We start from the raw sequence: 20,720 nt of genomic DNA, 5'->3' as shown, positions 1-20,720 counted from the left end.
TAGCTAAAGTCAGCCAGAAATTTTACAAGGCTAACAAGATTTGTTGGTGTTGAGACAGAAAAAACATGTTATTTATTTCAAACTTCATTATTTTTATCTGAAATCTAAAACACCATACCTATTGCAGATAATGACATCAGACTTACTGATTTATCAGTAACTTCTTAAAAATACAAAGTATATTAAATATATTCAAATTATGTAAGAACCTTTTCTTTAAATATAAAGGTTTTTTTCCATCCACAAATGTAGATAGTATTTCAGTCTGGCAGTAGTAGTTTGGCAGGCAGCAGGTTTTTAGTGCTTTCTTTGTTTTGTGATTAAAATTTTAATATGATATTTGTCATCTTTTTTTAGGGTACTCCAGGAAAGCAGGGTCCCACAGGGCCACCTGGTGACAAAGGTCCCCCAGGACCTATGGGCCAGTCAGGTGCCACTGGGCCTGTAGGTGAAGCTGGTCCAGAAGTAAGTATTACAGCATTGTAGCATGCAAGAAAAGACATGGTCATTCTCCTTGACTTGAAGTTAGAAGTGGAGAACAACTTTCTAATTCTTCTAGAAATGCAGGATTATAGAGTTAATCAATAGCTCTATTTTATTCCATAACTCCAGGGACCTGCTGGTAATGATGGTACTCCTGGACGAGATGGAGCTGTTGGAGAACGTGTAAGAATATATTCTCTTCTTAATTTTCTTCTGCAAACCCTCATTTTATTCTTGACTTATTGTAGATTTTCTTTTCATTCAGTTAACCTGATGGAGAGCTTGTTCTGAAAGTGTATCCCAGCTTTGAATATAGTACCTCTCAAAGCTGAGGATGCCTGGCTAAGAGGCTAAGAACATCTGCTTCCACAAACTCAGACTTGAGTTCTTGCAGCAGGAATACCTTTGTAGGTTGCAATTGCTCAAAAGTAGACTGGCAGTGCTACAGTTTTATTGCATTGGTCCAGGCCAGTCCTCTTTAGATAAGCAGTTGAAATTCTGCTTTGCAGGGTGATCGTGGTGAACCTGGCCCTGCAGGCTTACCAGGTTCTCCAGGAGGTCCAGGAACTCCGGGTCCTGTTGGCCCTCCAGGAGATGCAGGTCAAAGAGGTGAAACTGTAAGTGATGCTTTTTTAAAAAATATTTTGTTTATAAAAAACTATTGTGAATGGTTTTCATGCATTGCCTCACATTCTTTCTGTATGCAATCTTTGTAGGGTTCTCGAGGTCCCATGGGTCCCCCAGGCCGTGCAGGAAAGAGAGGTTTGCCTGTAAGTTGCCCATGGTCACTGAGGTTTTGTGTGAGATACCACTGAGGAAAGTGTGTGAGGAATTCAGCTCAAATGAGAATACCAAGCAGGGCTTTACCTTGTGTTGTGGGTGCAGGTAGTTCTGAGCTGCAAAGCTGCACAGATTTGGATATTTGTGTTTGGATACTCCAGTAGTGCTTTGGAAGCCTCTTTATTTGGAGCATGTTAGTGTCTGGATAATGGTAGGACCTGAGTTAGCAAATGGCTGGAGTCTGGTCTAAATAAGGGGTAAGGAAATTATTACTTAACAAAAAAGGATGTTTTTAGATAAAAATGGCAGAAATACAACAAAATCACCTGTTCCCATTAAAAAATCTTAATTCAACTCATGAACTTCCAACTTCAGTCTGAAAAGGAAAATAAACAAAACTCCTCTTTTTTATGTTACATAAGTCTTTTACAATCCAAGCCTGGAACAGAAAATTAATTGCAAACTTGGGAAATTCAAAACAATGTTATCCTGTCCTGTCCCTAAGCAGATGTCATTTGAGAGACAGTAAAGTTTATTGAGTAATTAGTGATAATGATGCCATAGATAAACTATTTGGAATCTGGCACTGAGAAATTTAGCATGTAATTTGGGCTGAGAAATATAGAATTGAAAACAGCAGCCACATTTTGCAATGATTCTTGAATTACTGTAAGAAGTTTGCAATTATCAAAGCTAACAAGGAAATTGTGACGGTAATAGGAACAAGGTATTTGTTCTGACTGGGTGTTGTCTGTAGTTAGGGAATGTAACTTCACTTGTACTTTAATCATAGTGAAGGTGAAAGAAGCTGTGAGAAGTAAAGATGCAGTCTGGATGATTTCATACTAAAAATATGCTTTATCATAATGAGTCTGTGAGAAATCCTTAATATTTCAATCTCATTAACAAAAATCATCTGCCATATAATGTAAGGTGAAGAAATACATTGATATTTAAAAAATTGGTTTTCTAAATTACTCATTATCATCAGTACTGTTCCATGGATTTTTTACTGTATTATGTAGATAAGTAGAGTAAATTTGCTACAACTGTATGTAAGCACAGCACAGTTTTCTGTAATTATTTACTTATTCTTTGGTAAAAAATTAAGATTGTTGGAGCTGCCTCATCATCATCTTTTCCATCTTTAAAAGGGAAGGAGGTCTGAGTCTCCAGTGTGTAAAATCAAATGAGGGAGTTTTGAGGTTGGAGGTTTTTTTCCCTGTTTTTTTTCCCCAAAATTTTACATTTCATCATTGATATTTACAGGGTCCCCAAGGACCTCGTGGTGACAAAGGTGACAATGGAGATCGAGGTGATAGGGGCCAGAAAGGACACAGGGGTTTCACTGGACTTCAAGGTCTTCCTGGCCCTCCTGTAAGTTGTTCTGCTTTTACTATAATCTTATTTGCTTGGTACTAAAATGGTGTATCAGGAACATAGTTATTTAAAGTGGAAAATAAAGCAAACTAGTAATTTTTTCCCCACAAGGTGGTTGAATGGCCTGGTGTCTGTACTTGCTAATATTTTTTATGCAATTTTAAAATGCTGTTACATGAGGAGTTAAACCTGTTGTTGCAAGATGTGTGTTCTATTCTTGTTCCCTTTGCAAGGCCAATCCCTTACAGTTAATGACCTGTCAGCACAAGATGGTAACAAAAGCTGGTAGTTTGAGATAAGCAATTTAGAGTGTGAAATGATTTTTGGCAGTGTTTGAATTCATTAGACTCAAGGAACCCAGTGCAAAATCCCAAAAGGACTATGAGAGCATTTCTTTCTAATATTTTCAAGAACTTTAGGATTTCATTGTCAATTGAATGGAAATATCATGGAAAACTTGCTTTTTTTTTATTTTAACATTTATACATTTATTCACTGGTGCTGTGAAAATGTTGGAAGTTTCAATGCACAGGAAAATCCTGACACCAAAATTATCTTTTCACTTGGTGATAGAGCTGTCATTTACTCTCTTGTGAGCCACTCTGATTATAAATACCTCAAAACCTGGGCTTTTCTAGAGAAACAGCTTTACAGCCAAGCACCAGTAAATTTAATAAGGTTACTAAGGGATTAAGGTAAAGGTACCACCCATTGTTTATGTACCTTTTAATCCTATTCATACCAAATTGTGTGTATCACAAACTAATGCCTTAAAACTAAAGTAACATGCTGTAAATGGCACAATGACACAATAATTTCTTCTGTTTAGGGTCCAGTTGGTGAACAGGGCAGTCCTGGCATTCCAGGCCCATTTGGTCCTCGGGTGAGTACAACTTATAAGGTTTTTCTTGCTTGGGGCTTGTTTTTTTCTCTTGCTCAGTTGTCTATCTCTGCATCACTTGGATTTCAATGAATTTTATTGACTTTGATGTCATATGGTCTAAAATCTTTTGCTGAGACATCCCCTTGTTTAATATAGTAAAGCTTTGTCATGAGTGTAGATTTTTGTAGCTAAAAATGTTGGCTCAGATTGACTAGAAGGCTGCAGTCTCTTACAGACACTATTGCTGCAGCTCTGCCACTCATCCCCCATGCATGCCATTTACTCAGAAATAAAGGAGAAATACTGTCCCTTGGGAACATCCAAGGGAGGCATCTACATCTACCTCCGAGCCTGTATCTGAGGGTGTACAGAAGCTACTCCTGTCTGCACAGCATCTGGAATATGAAACTTATCCCACTTGAATGGTTATAGAGAAAGATATACAGCTGAACCAAGTTGTATTATCTGAGGTGATTCAGTTGAGAAGAGCAGCTTTTAAACTGCCTTCTTACTTTTACAGAAGAAGAAAAAAGGTGATTTTTAAAAGCTTGGTAATAGGCAGAAGTAATCAGATGGTTCCTGACAAGGTACTGCATATAATGGGCTGCTTTGTTACTAAATGCCAAAATACATTCTATCTGTCTCCTATATTTTCTAGGGTCCCCCAGGTCCAGTTGGTCCTTCTGGAAAAGATGGAAGTCCTGGTCCACTTGGGCCAACTGGGCCTCCTGGTGTTCGAGGGACTGTGGGAGAGGCTGGACCTGAGGTAAATTGATGGGAATATGGAGGGAAAAGTTATCTTCAAATAATCAGATTCTTTTTTATAGTCCATCACATTATTTTCTTGAACATCTATGAGGTGAAGACAGATAAAATTTCACTCATACCATAAAATATGGTAATTTCTCCAACAGACATCCAGGGTAACTGTATTGAAAGGGTTAATTTCTTACTTATTTTCATCTTCTGAAGCTGGGATGATCCCAGTTTTATCTGAATGATCCCAGCCTCATACACCTGTGCTCTTCTTAGGCTGAGCTGGATGTAGTTCTGTGGGTGGCTTACTGGATCCTGCTGGATCTATGGTCCAACATGACTGTTTGGCCACTTGGGTCCTAAACCCTCAGGCCCAAGCACAGGCCAGCAGTGGCTCAAAGCTGGCAGTCCCAGAGAGTGAGCACAGCCACCTGCCTGACTGCCAGCACCCTCCTCCACTGTGCCATGCGTTAGGGAGATCCTTCACTCCAAATGAGCAGCCCAAACTCCAACACTGAGCCCAGTGACCTTCATGCTGGGCTGAGGTTTACAGACACCAAACCATGAGCTGATTTAGGGTAACTAGCCCTGAAGTTTTGTGGAGTTGTTTTGGTGGCAGGCTTTGCTGTAATTTGGCATAGTAATTACTCTACTGGGCCTCTGTTGCCTTCTTGTTTTGAACCTTAGGGCCCACCAGGTGAGCCTGGTCCTCCTGGCCCTCCAGGGCCCCCAGGCCACCTCACCGCTGCCATCGGTGACATCATGGGACACTATGACGATGCCATGGCGGATCCACTCCCGGAGTTCACTGAAGATGAAGCAGCCCCCGATGACCACAATAAAACAGACCCAGGAGTCCACGCCACGCTGAAGTCTCTGAGCAGCCAGATCGAGACCATGCGCAGCCCCGATGGCTCCAGGAAGCACCCAGCGCGCACCTGTGACGACCTGAAGCTGTGCCACCCCTCCAAGAGGAGCGGTGCGTGGTCACACCTCTGCTCTGGGCCCTCTGAGCCTGCCTTGTGCCCAGCATGGCCTTGGGCACTGCTTTGCACCGCTGCAACATCATTCTGCTTGCGTTTTCCCAGCTGTTTCAAAAATCTTTGTGATGTAACACAATCACGTTTTATGTTCTTTGCAGGTGAATATTGGATTGATCCTAACCAAGGATGTGTTGAAGATGCTATAAAAGTGTACTGCAACATGGAAACTGGGGAGACCTGCATTTCTGCCAACCCATCCAGTGTGCCCCGCAAAACGTGGTGGGCCAGCAGGTCCTCTGACTTAAAGCCTGTTTGGTATGGCCTTGATATGAACAGAGGATCACAGGTAAATAAATACAGTCACTCTTAAAATTGGCTCCTGTGAAGCTTGTTGCCTTGTGGTTTGGAACTTCTGCTGCTGCTCTGAGCAGTTTCTGCCACAGTCACAATATTATACCTGTTGATTGACTGGCTTATAATCAATTGATTGTTAGTGTCATATAGTAAAGATAGGAAATAGCTGGGAAAAAACAATGCAAGTGCATCTAATGCAGGACTGGCTAAAGCAGACCACTGCTGGACAAAAACATCAGCTTCTCTATCAGTCTTCTACTAAATCTCTGTCTTGTCTGAAATGACTGTACTTCTACCCTGACACATAATCCAGATCCCTGCTGTTTTAATTGAATTCTTATCTTCCTTTCAGAAAACTCTATGCTGATAAAAGTTATGAAAATTACTTTATAAATTTGTTTAAAATGAATGTATGATTGCTATCATATGATCAGGTTGATCCATGATGAATCCATCAGTCTCTAGGCAGATAAAATTTCACTCACCTTTCTGCTGGGTTTTTCCTCTATGGTATCTAAGATTAGGCTTAATGATCAAGACAAATAATAGAAGTTTACTGTAGGTGAAGTATATAATTTATTAACTAGTTTTTGCCATTTTTATTCCTAGTTTATCAAAAGCACAGAGAATATCTTCAAATGTTATTTCATACAGCATTATTATCTTTAAATTCAGTATTTGGTGTGTGAAAAATAATGCTGTTATCCACTGGATTACTAAGAACAGTTCAGAATGTTAACAGTGAGAACAGCTAGTTTTTTTGTTTGCTTTTTTGAGATGCTTTTATTTATTACTAAATTCAGGAAATCTTGCCATGACCTAACACATCCCAGTTGATGTTAAGCTGCCTGCAGAGCTACACAGAGGGGGTTTGCAAGGCAGTTGTTCTTTGGAGGAACAAATTATCCTCAGGAACACTAAAAAAGAATATATCAGTATTTTTGAAACACTGTCAGATTTGGTAACTAATAGTATGAGCTGTGCAATAGTCAAACACACTCCTTATGGATTCTAAATAATAAATGTGTCCAAGATTAATAAACAGAGGTACCACTCTTTATACATTATGACAGTACCAGTGAATAAGATTTTCTCTTCACAGGTTTCAGTGAAATGTATAAACTTTTAATCATTCTTGACTGTTGTATTTTATGTTGCAATGATTCATAAAACATGAGTAAAATGGAACCTACATGAATAGGGTAAAAAAATCTCAGGAATTTTAGAATTTGTTGTACTTGTAGAAAAATTACTTGTTTTTCACAGAAACACTGACACTTCATGAAACATTTGTCAAACTCCTGGCAATTGATTAGTATGTGTAAACTTTGCTTATTTATAAGGCCCATATAATCAAGCTCTGTTTGTTCTGCTTCTAGATACAATACAAACCCTACGGAAGACAAGTTAATAAATTGGCAATATATCAGGTGCATTGTAAAAGAGGTGTCTGTGCTTGATGTTTCTTACCTGCTTCGAGGTTATTCTAATTCATTATTCCATATGTAAGAATCCCTTTCATAAATGAGGCAGAATTCATTCCAAAGCTTGGCATTATCTGTGGAGGCCAAACTTCCTCCGACTTGTGAAGTTGCAGAGAATTATGATCAAAATTCTCCAAAATTCTCCTGTTACAGAACGTCTAAATTTCTTTGTCCTCTACTGGCACCAAATTACAAAAGAAACTACTCTTATATTTTATGTAATAGGGCTCCTACTGGTCATGTCTGAAAGATGACAATAATGGCAGATATCTCTAAATTCACCAACTCTTAATTTCAGTGTACTGTTAATTGACCTATTTCTTTATCTCCAAAGTTTGTGTACGGGGATACAGCTGTCACTCAGATGACATTCCTGCGCCTCCTGTCCAAGGAAGCCTCCCAGAACATCACCTACCTTTGCAAAAACAGTGTTGGGTACCTGGATGACCAGACAAAGAACCTGAAGAAAGCTGTGATTCTGAAAGGGGCCAATGACCTGGAGATCAAGGCAGAGGGAAACAGCCGCTTCAGATACACTGTTCTGCACGACAGCTGCTCTGTAAGTTTGGGGGCTTTGCCCAAAAGGACTTTTGTACATTTTCACTTCTCTCTTGAATTAGAGAAAACACCCACACAAGGAAGTAATTAAAACTCTGCAGGATTTTGTAATGAATTGTAGACATAACTGATCAAACAGGGATTTTGTTATAATTCTAGCTTCACATAATAAAAGTCTGCACTATTTAGTGGCTATTTGTAAATTCCTTCTTAGTGAGCAATACTGAGATACACATCTTGGCATTTTGCATTTCCCAGTACTTGTTTAGCTCTGAGCTGAGTGGAATCATACAAACTGGTGAGATAACCACAAACTTTTGTCTACTAGATGGGCAAGATTATTGCAGCAGTACTGTGGAGGAAACTCACTGAGCTGGAAAGGAAAACTCTCCCTAAAATTTTGTGAGCACAGAAAACAGGAAGTTGTAGATTTTTCAGAAACTTGGCAGTTTCAGCCAAGACCAACATACTGGCAAATATTCCTAAATCTAGTCCTGCACCTGAAAAAAGTTAAGTGCTCTCTGTGCTTTAAAGTAAGCCCACAATTATGGGTGAAGGCACACATTATGAACACTAGAGAAGAATTTCATAGCATAAGAGAAAAATCAGACCTGATGTGTCAGTCTGATAGATCTGCTCATTAGAGACATTTCAAAATAACCCAGGTGCAGTGCAGACAGCATTGCTCAGTGTTACTCAGCAAAGGTGCAGTGACACCCTCCTGAACAATCAGACAACTGACTCACCAGCTGCACTTCAGGCTGGTTTCAACAGAGCCCTGACCTAATTTTTAATTTTTTTCCCCCTTCTTTTCCCTCCAGAAACGTAATGGGAACGTGGGCAAGACAGTTTTTGAGTACAGAACGCAGAACGTGGCGCGCTTACCCATCATCGATATTGCGCCGGTGGACATTGGCAGTACCGACCAGGAATTTGGAATTGAAATTGGGCCAGTTTGCTTTGTGTAAGAGCAAGGGGGGAATATAACACACTACCCAGCAACAGCAGCAGTTAAACATGAACTTAGACTGATTGAAGTTAATCCTGAGACTCTTGAAGTAATGGCTGATATTGGATCAGCATTGTATATACAGCTCTTTCTAAATGCCCGGCCTCCTTTTGAATATTTATTTTACTTACAAACCTTCTGTTTTCAATGATTGAAACCAACTGTTTAGTACAATTTTAAGAAGATTGATGAAAACCTAAAAGTAACATGAATCCTTTTCCTCGATTTTGTTTCAAATTATTTTGATATTTCCAGGTATTCAAAATAGATAGAATTAACGTGGAACTACGTAAAAGCTCTAATGAATATTTCTTTTGCTTTGATGTATACTGAATAACAGAAAAGTAGAGCACTTTTGTGAACCGTTGGCTGTATTTCAGTCATGCCTGCTCCCTGTACCCCAGTTTGTGTTCCTGTGGTTGCCATTCACAGAAAGCTGTGTCTTTTGTAAAAGAAAGTCTCTTCAGACAAGACCATCTTAATTTGGCATTGTTTTTCTTGCACTTTTCTATGTAAGTCTGCTCAGAAGAGTGATCCATAGCCATGGTTAATTTATGAAGTAAAAATATATTTACTTACTGGGGGTAAATATGAATTTTCAGTAGGGGTGTCCCATATCTTAACTTTTAAGGCTAGATTTCACTTCTCACAATGTATCTGTGTAATTCCATTAAATTATCTTTAATCTTCAAAATATGTCGTAAACCCAATACTTGTTGATTTTCCAATATTTGCCCATCTAATAAGCCATTACATATCAAATTATTCAGATGTCTTATATATGGTGCCAATTTCTGTGTGTTGCAGACCATTCACATGTATACCAGACCAATTGCTAATAAAGAAAGTTTAGAAATTCCTTGGTTTTAGCTGACATCCAGACATGCATCACCAGTAATTTGACTTGCTGGCCTTGAGTTGTCAAGGCAGGAAAGTTCCATCATTTCTTAGCATGAGCTACCTCATCTCTGGAAGTTGGGATGCAATTAATATTTCTGGTTTTCTTTTAGGTATTAAAAGGTGCTATGCTTCTGTTGTTATTTCAAGATAGGAGATAGGCAGAGCAAAAAAAAAAAGGCAACAAAGTGATGGTGCTAAATGACTCTCTAGAAGGCTGATGAAATAAAGATGCCTGCTGTCAATGTCATGTTCAGAGCTTAGCTGTTAGGCTTGCAGTGTTTGAGAGAACAATGTTACAGTGCATTTAATTGTTGGTCATTCAGTATATAGAATGTTTTGTACTTCCAACATGCTTTATTTTGTAAAGTATGTGGGTACAAACTTACTTAGGTTTTTTTGTTTCTTTACTGCATCTGTGCTCTCCACGTTTTTTTGTTTGTTCCTTAAAAAAAAAATAAACAGCTGGGGCTCTCCCTAAAGAAAGTCATGCACATAGCTTCATTCATGTATCTTTGCAAAGCATTTAATTAAATACATGCTTCTCGCTATGTAAGTGGTTTCCTTTTTGTAAAACTCCTTCCATTGTGTTCATTCCATATCAGTTCGTCCCCAGGAAATTAAAAATAGAAGTACTTATTGTTGTTTGGTTGCTGTTTGCATAAATCATTTGCAAGGCATTGTGAAATATTTTGAAGACAGGAGTAAAAGAGTATTTGTGAAGTAAATTCTGTGTCAGCTTTTACAGATAGGTGTCTGTTGTATGAAGGAAATCAGCAGGCCTAGAAAATACACATAGATATTTTGTTTGAGACTCCAGAGAAAATTTTTATTCAAGAGTGAAATGTGATTTGGCCAATTCCTAGTGGCAATGGGAGTTAACACTAAGAGGAGACAGTTTCTGGACAAGACATAAAGTTACATTTGTAGTGAAGCAGGCAAGAACTTCCCTTTCCCCCTTCTGAAGGGGCAGGAGCTTTGCAGGTTTCCAGCTTGTCCAAACATGTTTCCCTGCAGGGGAGGGAAGGCCTGGGAAGTGGATAGGTTCATGCTGATGTTTTCTGTTTGCTTTTACTGCCCATGAAGGAACTTTATGATTTCTTTCTTACTGGTATGAAATAATTTCTATAAATATGTGAACTATTACTATAAATATGTAAGTTAACAGGGGTTAACTTACCATACTGTCTCCTAGAGAACTTTTAAATAATGTTAATTTCAAGCTGCAGTGTGAAGGCTTGCTGCAGTATGTTGGAGAAAAGGTGGCTGTGTTTTATATCTCTACAGCACATTTATCCACATGTCCAAAATGAATAACATTTGGAGCACAGGTCTATGTTTGTAATTAGTTTTAATCTCTAATTTTAATCAAGTATAATAATCCACATTTAATATAAGCAGTTTATGAGGTTGCTGAAGGAGAAGATTATTCGATTATGAAAAATACCTTTTCTTTTCTTTTCAAGTGTCTCTTTGCCTCTCTATCTCCTTATGAAGTGTGCAGTATTTCCTCAGCCAGGTCCTTTGAGCACTGGTAAAGAGCTGTAACTAGAGAGCCATCTGAGGTAATATTCTGTAAAAACCAGGGCTGGAGAATCACTAAAGGAAAGTCTGCTCTGAAGTGCAAGCTCTCAGATAGTTAACTGAGGAGTCTCTAATGCAAGTGGTTGGACATACTTTTCTCTTCTCTTGACTCTGTTTAGAGCATGCATAGATATTGCACCTCTTTCCCTGTTTTTGCTTTCCTCAAAGCATTGTAGAATCATATTAGGAAGAAAAAAACAAAAAGGTGTGGGGGGGGGGCATTTTCTTATCCAGGAAACATGGCATAGCCTCATGTAATACAGCTTTAATTTTGTGAATGAGCTAATAATTTGTAGTTTATGAAGTAGCATTAAGTAAATGTCAGCTATAACATTTAGTGAAGTTCTGCCTTAGTGACAAATAACTTCAAAAATGATAGGAAAATGGCACTTCAGAGGGATTAAAATAATATAGAGTGATTACAATAATACAGTATCAGACACTGAATTTAAATTAAATTTGAGTAATGAGAGTTGGTTCTGTTTTCCTTAACTAAGCTGTCCTCAGGGAGAAACAAATTCCAGGACTGCCAGCATTGACAGAAATCTTCTCTTGGTTTCTCAAAAGCAGTAGTGCAATATTTGTTTGGCAACCATTCATTGAAAGCTCATCTAGAAATTAAATTCCCAAACTGCTTCCCTGCCTTTTGCTAGCTTCCTTGTGGCTATGACAAATAACCAGCTCAAAGTTTTCAGCACCAAAAAGGTTCTGGAGAGCACCAGCAGTACTAGAAGAATGTACCAAGCAACACAGGGATGTAACAAAGAAAATGTCATGGCATTGCAGCTAGAAACAACACAGCCAAAGCCCACAAAACAGCAAGAAATTGGAAGATTTTTCTTCTCTGCAAAGGCAAGTAGAGAGTCTAAAAAAAGAAGCACTGCTTTTTTTTATTGTTGTAGAATAAGAGCCCCTATGGCTTTCTTTTATCTCCCATAACTGCCTGAGACAGCATAGTAATTGAGCTGGTAAACACTCACATAACCTATGAATATTTTAATTACTTTTTCAGGAAATGCAGGCTATACTGAAGGTTTAATACTCACTGGGCAGTTGTTTCTCATTGAGAGAGGATTCCAGAAAGAGTAAAACAATTGCACAAGGAAAAGCAAAACTTAAATGGAAATGTAGAAATGCTACTAAAGGAAAAAAAGATTCCACAGAAGTATGCAAATATCACAGAGAAAAAAAGGTAAAAATTAGAGCATTAGATGGTTTCAAAAATCATGAGAAAAGGTAAAAATAAATCAGCAGTTCAACAGCTGAAATAGAAATGCCTTAGAAGCTGTAGACCCATAGACAAATTTTATTGTGAGTTTGCTGCTCATTCCTGTGAGGAAATTACTGGACAACATCTTCCAGATCAGTAAAAGAGCAAAAAAGCAGTTTTCCCTTTTTCTAAAAGCCAGAAGAGGAAGGGCACAATATGAGAGCCAATGGGCTGTGCAGAGCTCAGGGGAGCCTGAGCAGAGTGGTGCAAATATTACAACTGAGAAGTTTTATGGTGTTGTACAACACCAGAGAGGTTGATTGCTGATCTGTCTACTTGCTCTTGGCATTACATATTTGATCCTTTGCTGGGGGAAGGTCTGGAAAAGTACAAAGGCATCAGGCAACACTAGTTTGGGCAGGATGCTAAAAAGTCCATGTTTAACTCCCTCCCCCATGCTTATTTTGTGCACATCCCCATTTCCTTGCTGGTAGAGTTAGAAGCCATCTTTCTATAAGCTCTGGCTTAAATTTGGTAATGTTCTCAATATCAGAGAGTGGTACACTATCAAATGTTTCTGTTGCAAAATTAGTAATTTGCTCCTTGATTGAGATACTACTGTCCATCCTCCAGAAAAAGCTGCAGCCTTTTTCAGGGATGATTGTGCAGAGAAAAAGAAAAAAAAACAACCAAGCAACTGCTTTTTGGCCTCAGTCAACTGACTGAAAAGAATCTGATACGAACCCAACCAAGTATAACAAAAGAACATAACTACAATTCTAGAAATTCAGTGAAATATTTCTGCATGTTTGGTATGGTACAATCTTCCCTGCCACAAAGGAACGTGACAATGGCAGAGGATGGTGATGACTGCAGGAGCCACCGCTGTAATTCAGGAGCCTCTGCCCTCTGAAGAACAAGCTGTGTGACTCTACACAAAAATCAGAGAAAGTCTGAGCATTTCTTTCTGCCATATTGCTGTTTAACCCAGCCCCTAAACACCAGACAGACACTTGCCTAGTCCTCAGCCCCCTCAGTGGGGCAGGGTGGGTGGTAAAGAAAATACAAGATTAATTGGATGACAGAATAGGAAAAGAAAATAATTATAATAACAAAAGAATTTTAATATACAAAACAGTTACATAGAACGCAGTTGCTCACCCCCAGTGACCTACAGCCAGCCTGTTCCTGAGCAGTGGCCCCTGGCCAGCTCCCACCACAGATTTATGTGTGAGGATGACTCCTGGAATATCCCTGGGATCAGCTGAGATCAGCTGTCCTGGCTGTCCCCTCCCAGCTCCCTGTGCTGGCAGGGCAATGTGAGAATCTGACAGACCCTCAATGTCAGCACTGCTCAGCAGCAGCAGCAGCCTGTTAGCAGCAAGATTGTCATCCCAAATCCCAAGGCAGCACTGGGAAGAAAATGAACTTTGTTGCAGCTGACACACATCAAGTCAGCCATTTCCTGCTAGGAATTTGATCCCTGCTTTACAGATGCACCCAAACTGAGGAGTGAGCAGACTTTTCCAGGTACCTTGGAGATGTTATAACAAATACAGTGAAGCTGAAATGCAAGTTACAATAGGAATATTCACAAAACCCCACAGAAAGCACGACTCCAGTGCCTCAAGGAATGACCTTTCAATGACTGCATTCTCAGTGGATGGGGACTCAACAATAAAACTTGAATTTCAATCTAGAGATGTCCATGGCTAAGGGGTATACTGAAAGAAGAGAAATAAGCATAAGCATAAATTTGCCAGATAAGACTGCAGGATTAAAACTAAAAAAAATAAAAAAAGAATCAGTGGCTTTCTCAGAAGGAGCCAGCTCAAGCCAGAGGGCTGCTGTGATGTGAAACAGTGGGGGTTACAGTCAGTCTTTCTAGACAGCACTCTAGGGTGAGGCTACTGCAGGATGAAGAGCAGCTGGGAAGACAAGACCCACCAGGATTTTGCTCTGGTGGATTTCATCCATCCTGGAACAGCAATCCCATAGTGTAGTGTGAGCCAGTTTTTGCTTCCTCCCAATAAACAGGTAGGCAAAAACATAGAAAGCATCTCTTCATCTCCCAAAGCCTAAAACCTGCAAAATATTTTTCTCTGCTAGCATTTTAAACAAAAGTATGTACAGATTTTTTTTTAAGATCGTAACAAGATATAGTTGAGGACATCTGATTACAAGCACATGTTGAATTAAAATATTAGATCACAATGAAAAAAATTCATACATTACTGTAGCTTAAGATATTTGCAACATTATGTAATTCATTAAATTTCCAGAAGAGAGGCACTTGGTTTAAATATGGAGTTTGCCAAACCCACCTTCTTTTCTGGTGCAAACAACTGGATATTTTATTGAACCATCAGGCTTTTGGTCTCTGTTGAAATGAGTATGAAATCTGTATTATTAAGAAACATATTCTAATTTATTGACTGCAGTAATGCTGTCTTATTGCCATAAATAATAATAACCAGTCCTCCAAAAGAGCACCTTTTTCCAGTCTGTATGAATAACATGCACCTGACAAGGAATAATGGACCTTACATTTTCCTAGTGAAACTATCAGGACAGCCATAGCATGGCAAAGTGTTGGGGAGATCTTTCTCCTTTACTAATTCAAAATTCATGTAGACAGCTCTTCCTCCAGGCTGATGCCTGCAAACAGAGGCTTAATACTATTTACCTGAAACCACAACAAAAGAAGGGTTGCAAATTGCACCCAATGCTTATTTAAAAGTTGATTTCTTTTGTTTTAGGAGGGAAAGTTATTGACAATTTGCCAGCTTCCAGAAGAAATTCCTAGCAGCTTCTCAAATCCAGAAACCATCATGAGTCCACTCTAAGTGCTGCTTTACCCTGGCCTGGCTTTAGGTGCCAAATTATGGCTGGGAGAGGGACTTGGTGGGGATTTACAGCAGCGGGGAGCCACGGTGGCCAGGAAAAAGCCTTGCCTGTCTCCCAGGGGAGGCTGAGGGTGTAACACACTGAGTTACAGGTGTTTACAATTTGGGTGCAATTAGGGCCTGATCAGCTAGCAAAGTTTTTCACTTAGACAAAGGCTGGCTGGATTCTTGTCGTGTTCTAGAGTTTTTTACAGATAATTTTTGTAAAAAAACAACAAAATGGGATGTTGCAGTAGTGCCTGTGCCACAGACAGCAGGATATCCACGTTCACTGGAAGAAAGGCTCTGGTGTCCTACAAAAGAGCTCCACCCTCAGATGACAACTTGCAGTTAGCTGGAAAGGCAAAGTTCCAAGGTAATAGCAAAGGCTAAATTAATGATATTTTAAAATCATTGAGATGTCCTGAAAAACTCCTTGAGAAAGGGCTTTTTCCTCTTGTTTCTTCTCTCAGAGAGCCATGGGAATGTGGTGCTGTGAAGTAAATGAGATCAGCTAGTGTAACAGATGAGAAGCTGTAGATCAGAATTAGAGATTTCTTGTATCAGTCTCATTATTGTGTAGGCAGCTTCTTTCCTTGTTTTTTTCTGCCTCTCATTCAGCTTTATGCCTCTTTCAACTATGTGGACTACAATATTTACTTCTTTTCTCCAGGTCAGCTTGAAATTTAAATGCTTGAAAGCAGGTGCTGGTGTTTTCATCTAGATCAGTTTATACTGAGCAGTTCTGGAGGCTTCAAATGTAAGGAAGGCAAACAGGGAATTCATGGCTTCAGCCCTCTCTGGGTGAGAGGCTTTGTTTAACCCACAGTTTTGGATTTGTGCACCTCAGTTTTAGACTAACTAGGAAGAAAAGTTTTATTTTTATGGGGTTTTCCCTCTATGGAGGCAAGTAAAAAGTCTAAAGATGGATTAAGAGCAAAAACCTATGATTTTTTCTCCTACTGTAGGGTGAGGGCTCCTAGGGCTCCCGTTTAGCTGCCTGAGACTGAGCATAGTAGCTATTAGACTCATAATCTATGGATATTTTAATTAATTTTTTCAGGAACTTGAGGCTATATTGGAGGTTTAATATTCACAAGGCACTTGGTCTTGCTGAGAGAGGATTCCAGGACGACAGAGGATAAAGCAGTTGCAAAAGGAAAAGTTAAACTAAATGAAAATGTAGGAAATGCTAATGAAGGGAAAAAGATTCCCTGAAAGTATGCAAATATCATGGGAAAAACAAGGTAAAAATGATAGTTAGACAATGTTGGCATTATAGTTTAAAAATCATGACAAAGGGTAACAATCAGCAATTCAATGGCTGAAATAGAAAATGCCAGAGAAACTGGGAATCCATAGATGTTGTTGTCCAACTGGTGTGTTTATGCTAGAAAGAAATACATAATATTGGATTATGGTGTCCAGTGCACCACAGTTTGCTTGCTGGGCGTTGAAAGGTTTTGTTGAAGGGTGTGATTTCAGTCAGGTGCTGCAGAGTTCAGAATATCCACAAGGAGCCTGTTTGGGCAGAATTGCTATCTGAATACCAGAACATTTAGACTGTTTTTAGCCTGCCTATTTTACCTGCTGTAAATTCAGAGATTCAGCCTGTGTTAAAATCAATGGTAATGCTTCTTAATGTATGAAATAAATATGAAAGAAACATGAAGAGTGTGATGAATTACAGCCGAGAATCACCTGTGTTAAACCCTGCCCCAAGGGAGAACTTCTGTGCACAAAGGGAACACCTCAAACAACAGATCAGTTTTCATGTAAAGGTGTTGTCAGTTCTGTGAGGAATAAGAAAATATCTTTAGGAAAGGCAAAAAAAACCAAACTGCTTTTCCCACAAGCCAATGAAGAGGACACCGGGTGAGGAATGAGTTACAGGTGTTTATCATTTGTTTCAAGTAGGGTCTAATTAGATAGCAAAGCCCTTCTGTTGGAGAAGGGTTTGCTGGATTGCTGCCGTTTTTTGGAGTGTTTTAAATATAATCTCAATTTTAAAAGTTCAGAAAGGAGTTGTTGAAATAGTCCCTGTGCCATGGACTCCAACAGAAGAAAAAGCTCTGGTGTCCTGCAAATGAGCTGCACTTTTAGGTGATGACCTGTAAATAATTGGAAAGGTGAAGTTTCAAGGCAATATTGAAACCTAAATTAGTGATACTTTGCACTCTTGGCATGATTCAGGCAATTTTTTGTGGCAGGGTTTAGTTTGTTTTCTTGTTTGGGAGGTATCTGGTAGGTTGGATTTTTTTTTTTATTGGGGCTTTTTTGGCCTTTTTTTGAGTGTTTTTGTTTTGGGTTTTTTTGTTTTATTTTTTTGAAAAAAATGAAGGCTTTTACATCAAGTAAACATTTTGTGGTAGTCTTGGTTGTTTCTTTGTGCTTTCTACAAATGCTCCAGAAAATCAACTTTCAGTAGTAGACATCATTAATGGAAGACTTGATGAATGTGTGTGCTTTAGAAAGCAGCCCCCAAAGCTTGAGTTTTAGTGTTGGGTCATTGCTCCCAGCCCCAGTAGCACTGGGGGTTGCAAAGGCTATTTTCTTCTGCCATGGCAATTAAGAACAGGTGTTTCCAATGCAGCTTTCCACCAGCCAGCATTCTTACCAGCTGTTTATATAAAACTCCAATCAAAGGCTTCCTACCATGTAATTGATGTCAAATTAATATTATTTTGTACATGTAACTTGCATTTTCCATAAACAGTAGTTTATTTTCACCATCAAATGAGGAGGTTTCCTGCAAGAGCCAGTACTTATTATGAATTGTTTGAACTGCTGTTATATGCTGCATTAAGTACAGTCATGTCTGTGATGATGCTGCATTTGTGCTGTCAGGGCCTCCCCAGAGCCTCAGTGGTTTCCTTCTGTGTGAGCATGTCCAAATTTACAGTGCCAAAGCAGGGCAATGTCTTGGCTCAGTCCCAAATCTGGTGAGATTTTGTAAAAACCAGGATTTGCTCATTTTTCCTGCTTGGGCTAATCAGAAAGTATTCTCTGAGGATGAATGACCAATACTGTCAATGAGAACTTTTAAGAACTTGATTTTTTTTTAAATCCCTAGCTTTTGTTATCTGATCTTGTTTTAGAGTATCTTTAATGGTCCTGTGCAATATTGATGTAGGGACAGGCTCTGCCCTTGCTTCATGGGAACGGCTGAGTGGCATTTTCAGCATTTGACTGTGGGAGAGCTTTCCTGGCCTGGCCTCCGTGGTACTGTTTAGCTCCTTCTTCTGGCCTCAAGCTTAGTCACTGCCAAACTACTGTTGCTCCTTTAATGTTATTGTGGTCACTGTTGCTCCTTAAATTTTTGCTGGGATCTGGGGATGACTGAGTTGTACAGCCCCATTGGCCATAAAAAGCTTTTTCAAAAGGCTGTTGCTTCTGGCCTGCCTTGTGGGAGCCTTAAGGCCTTTGGTTAAGCTGGCCCCTGAAAGGCTAGTAGGCTATGACTGCTAGGTTATTCAGAGTAAGGACGGTTTCTTGAGTTAGAGGAGGTTAAGGTCTTCTATTTCCTCCAAATTGACCTGCCTGGTGCATGGGCCCTGCTTTGGGTGATGGTGTCTGAATCCCTGCTGATAGAGAAGCTCCCTGTGCCTGCAAATGCGCTGCATGCAGAGAAGAAGAAAAAGTAAGGAAGAGAAAATTTCATACTAGTACACCATAAACTGCATTCCTTAGGACTACCAGGTTTCCTTCAAACAGAGGAAATTATCTTGGTAAAATCATAGCGGTACCAGAGTTGTGTCCTGCCTTGTTAATTGGTTTGAAGGAAGGCACAAAAGGTAAAATTAAAAAAGAAAGTCAGTTTTATGAAACAACAAGAAATTTTATTAAGATATTTTATTATGTGTCTCTGTAAGGAATAGACCAACAACCATATAAAAGCTTACAAAGATGGTTAACCTTCAACACTATAAATGTGTTAATGTGACAGAAGAAATTCACAATTTTGCATCTTTATTGACTTTTACAGAGTGAAGGGAGAAAATTCTCAACTATGACATGCCAATGACAATCTTTGACAGGAGACATTTACAATTGCTTTAAATCCTTTAACTTTTTGCTTTTTTGAGCAAGTCAATAACCCTGACTTGCAGAGTTAGGAGTGAAAAATACATTAGCACCATCATATTAGTCTTTTACACTTCCCTAATTTTAGTGGTCTTGACCAGCAATGACAGGAAAGTAGAGAAGCACCTTTGACAAGAGAATACAATCCAACAATAAAATTATGGTGACTACTGACATTAAGGTATTAAACTCTTAAGAAAGATAAACTGTACCTTTCACAGCTAATCAGTACAGAAATAAACAATTTTGTACCAAATGAATCCCCGGAATTCACCACTGGGTCCAATGCATTTTGATTGAATTGATTGATTTTTGGTTTGACTCATCAGACACATCCCAGTTTCTGTCCATGTTGAGGTAGTTGAAACAGGGAGGTCATTCTAGCTTTATGGACTGCATCTTGAAAGAAGGGTAAACTTTGGTACTGGGAGCAATCAGTGCTTTGTAAATTGGCTAACATTCAACTAATAGAACACAGTGTTGTTTTATTAAGTGTTGAAGTTTCATTATAGCACCACGGAGACATGTTTTGAAGATGGAATTCGGTAAAAAAAATAGAGCAAAAGAAAGCATTTTCACTGTATTTTGTGTAATAGCAAAAAAAAAACAAAAACCAAACCAACCCTTGATATCAAATTGATTTTTCCCCCAGAAATTTTGTTAATAAATAACTGGGATACAGATGGGCACCTGTACTAGCTGACAAGGCTGAAACAAAGGAGCACAGTTGGAGTGTGAATCTGTTTGCTGGGGTTTCAGAAAAAGCAGGATCTTTGGTTTATAAGAAGCAGACTGGGCCAATGTCCACGCCAAATTCCTGATCAGGACCACCAATATCTAATGGTGCAATATCAACCACCGGCAACCTCATGGTCTTGCGCGTCCTGTATTCGAAAACTGTTTTACCCCACTCACCAGTGTGTTTCTGTGAAGTTAAACAGAAAAGAAAAATTGTTAGAGACACGAGTGCTGGCCTACATGGCAGTCATCCCACAGCTTATCAGATTCCAGATTTCCTATTTCTGCAATAACAAACCCTCTCAGTCTGTTGAAGGCTGGTTGCCATCTCTGTGGAAATGACCCCAGGAGGGAGAAATCATGGAGAGTGTTAGAGTTGTCCATTTGTTACTGAAAAGGCTGCAGGTGCTGTCAGACCTGCACACTCAGGGATGTTCCTGCTCCCCTCCAGAACTTTCTGCTGCAGGGAAGCAATGCTGGATCTGCAAAATGACTGTGTTTGCCCCTTCCCATAACCACAGCCCATGGCTTCAACCAGCAAGCCTTGGTTTGGGATGACTGGTTCTAGAGTTGACAGGGGATGGATGAGAACTGGGTGGCTGTGACGTCCCTGACATTGACTCTAAAGCAAGGAGATATCTGTAAAGCACAGA

At 39.4% G+C, this 20,720-nt stretch overlaps 2 protein-coding genes across 4 annotated transcripts in view; one reads left to right on the top strand and one right to left on the bottom strand.

Annotated features, from left to right (window-relative positions):
• COL5A2 (collagen type V alpha 2 chain) overlaps window positions 1-10,712 on the top strand; it is a 129,565-nt gene extending 118,853 nt beyond the window's left edge. The window contains exons 44-54 of one of the 3 annotated variants that reach the window (XM_026793398.2): window positions 358-465; window positions 613-666; window positions 993-1,100; window positions 1,200-1,253; window positions 2,533-2,640; window positions 3,473-3,526; window positions 4,185-4,292; window positions 4,970-5,261; window positions 5,424-5,611; window positions 7,438-7,662; window positions 8,483-10,712. In XM_026793398.2, coding sequence (XP_026649199.2) covers window positions 358-465; window positions 613-666; window positions 993-1,100; window positions 1,200-1,253; window positions 2,533-2,640; window positions 3,473-3,526; window positions 4,185-4,292; window positions 4,970-5,261; window positions 5,424-5,611; window positions 7,438-7,662; window positions 8,483-8,629 — 1,446 coding nt within the window. In that variant the 3' untranslated portion in view covers window positions 8,630-10,712. The remainder of the gene's footprint in view (window positions 1-357; window positions 466-612; window positions 667-992; window positions 1,101-1,199; window positions 1,254-2,532; window positions 2,641-3,472; window positions 3,527-4,184; window positions 4,293-4,969; window positions 5,262-5,423; window positions 5,612-7,437; window positions 7,663-8,482) is intronic. The other 2 variants (XM_074548171.1, XM_005486948.2) reach the window with 2 other exon arrangements.
• An 8,351-nt stretch (window positions 10,713-19,063) lies between these two features.
• COL3A1 (collagen type III alpha 1 chain) overlaps window positions 19,064-20,720 on the bottom strand; it is a 47,921-nt gene continuing 46,264 nt past the window's right edge. Inside the window, exon 51 of the mRNA XM_014266999.2 lies at window positions 19,064-20,254. Within this exon, the coding sequence (XP_014122474.1) occupies window positions 20,108-20,254 (147 nt within the window). The 3' untranslated portion in view covers window positions 19,064-20,107. The remainder of the gene's footprint in view (window positions 20,255-20,720) is intronic.

The sequence above is a fragment of the Zonotrichia albicollis genome, chromosome 10, assembly GCF_047830755.1.
Source record: "Zonotrichia albicollis isolate bZonAlb1 chromosome 10, bZonAlb1.hap1, whole genome shotgun sequence".
Classification (NCBI taxonomy): domain Eukaryota; kingdom Metazoa; phylum Chordata; class Aves; order Passeriformes; family Passerellidae; genus Zonotrichia; species Zonotrichia albicollis.
The sequence above is the reverse complement of the archived record's forward strand: the minus strand, read 5'-3'. Positions and strand labels throughout refer to the sequence as shown.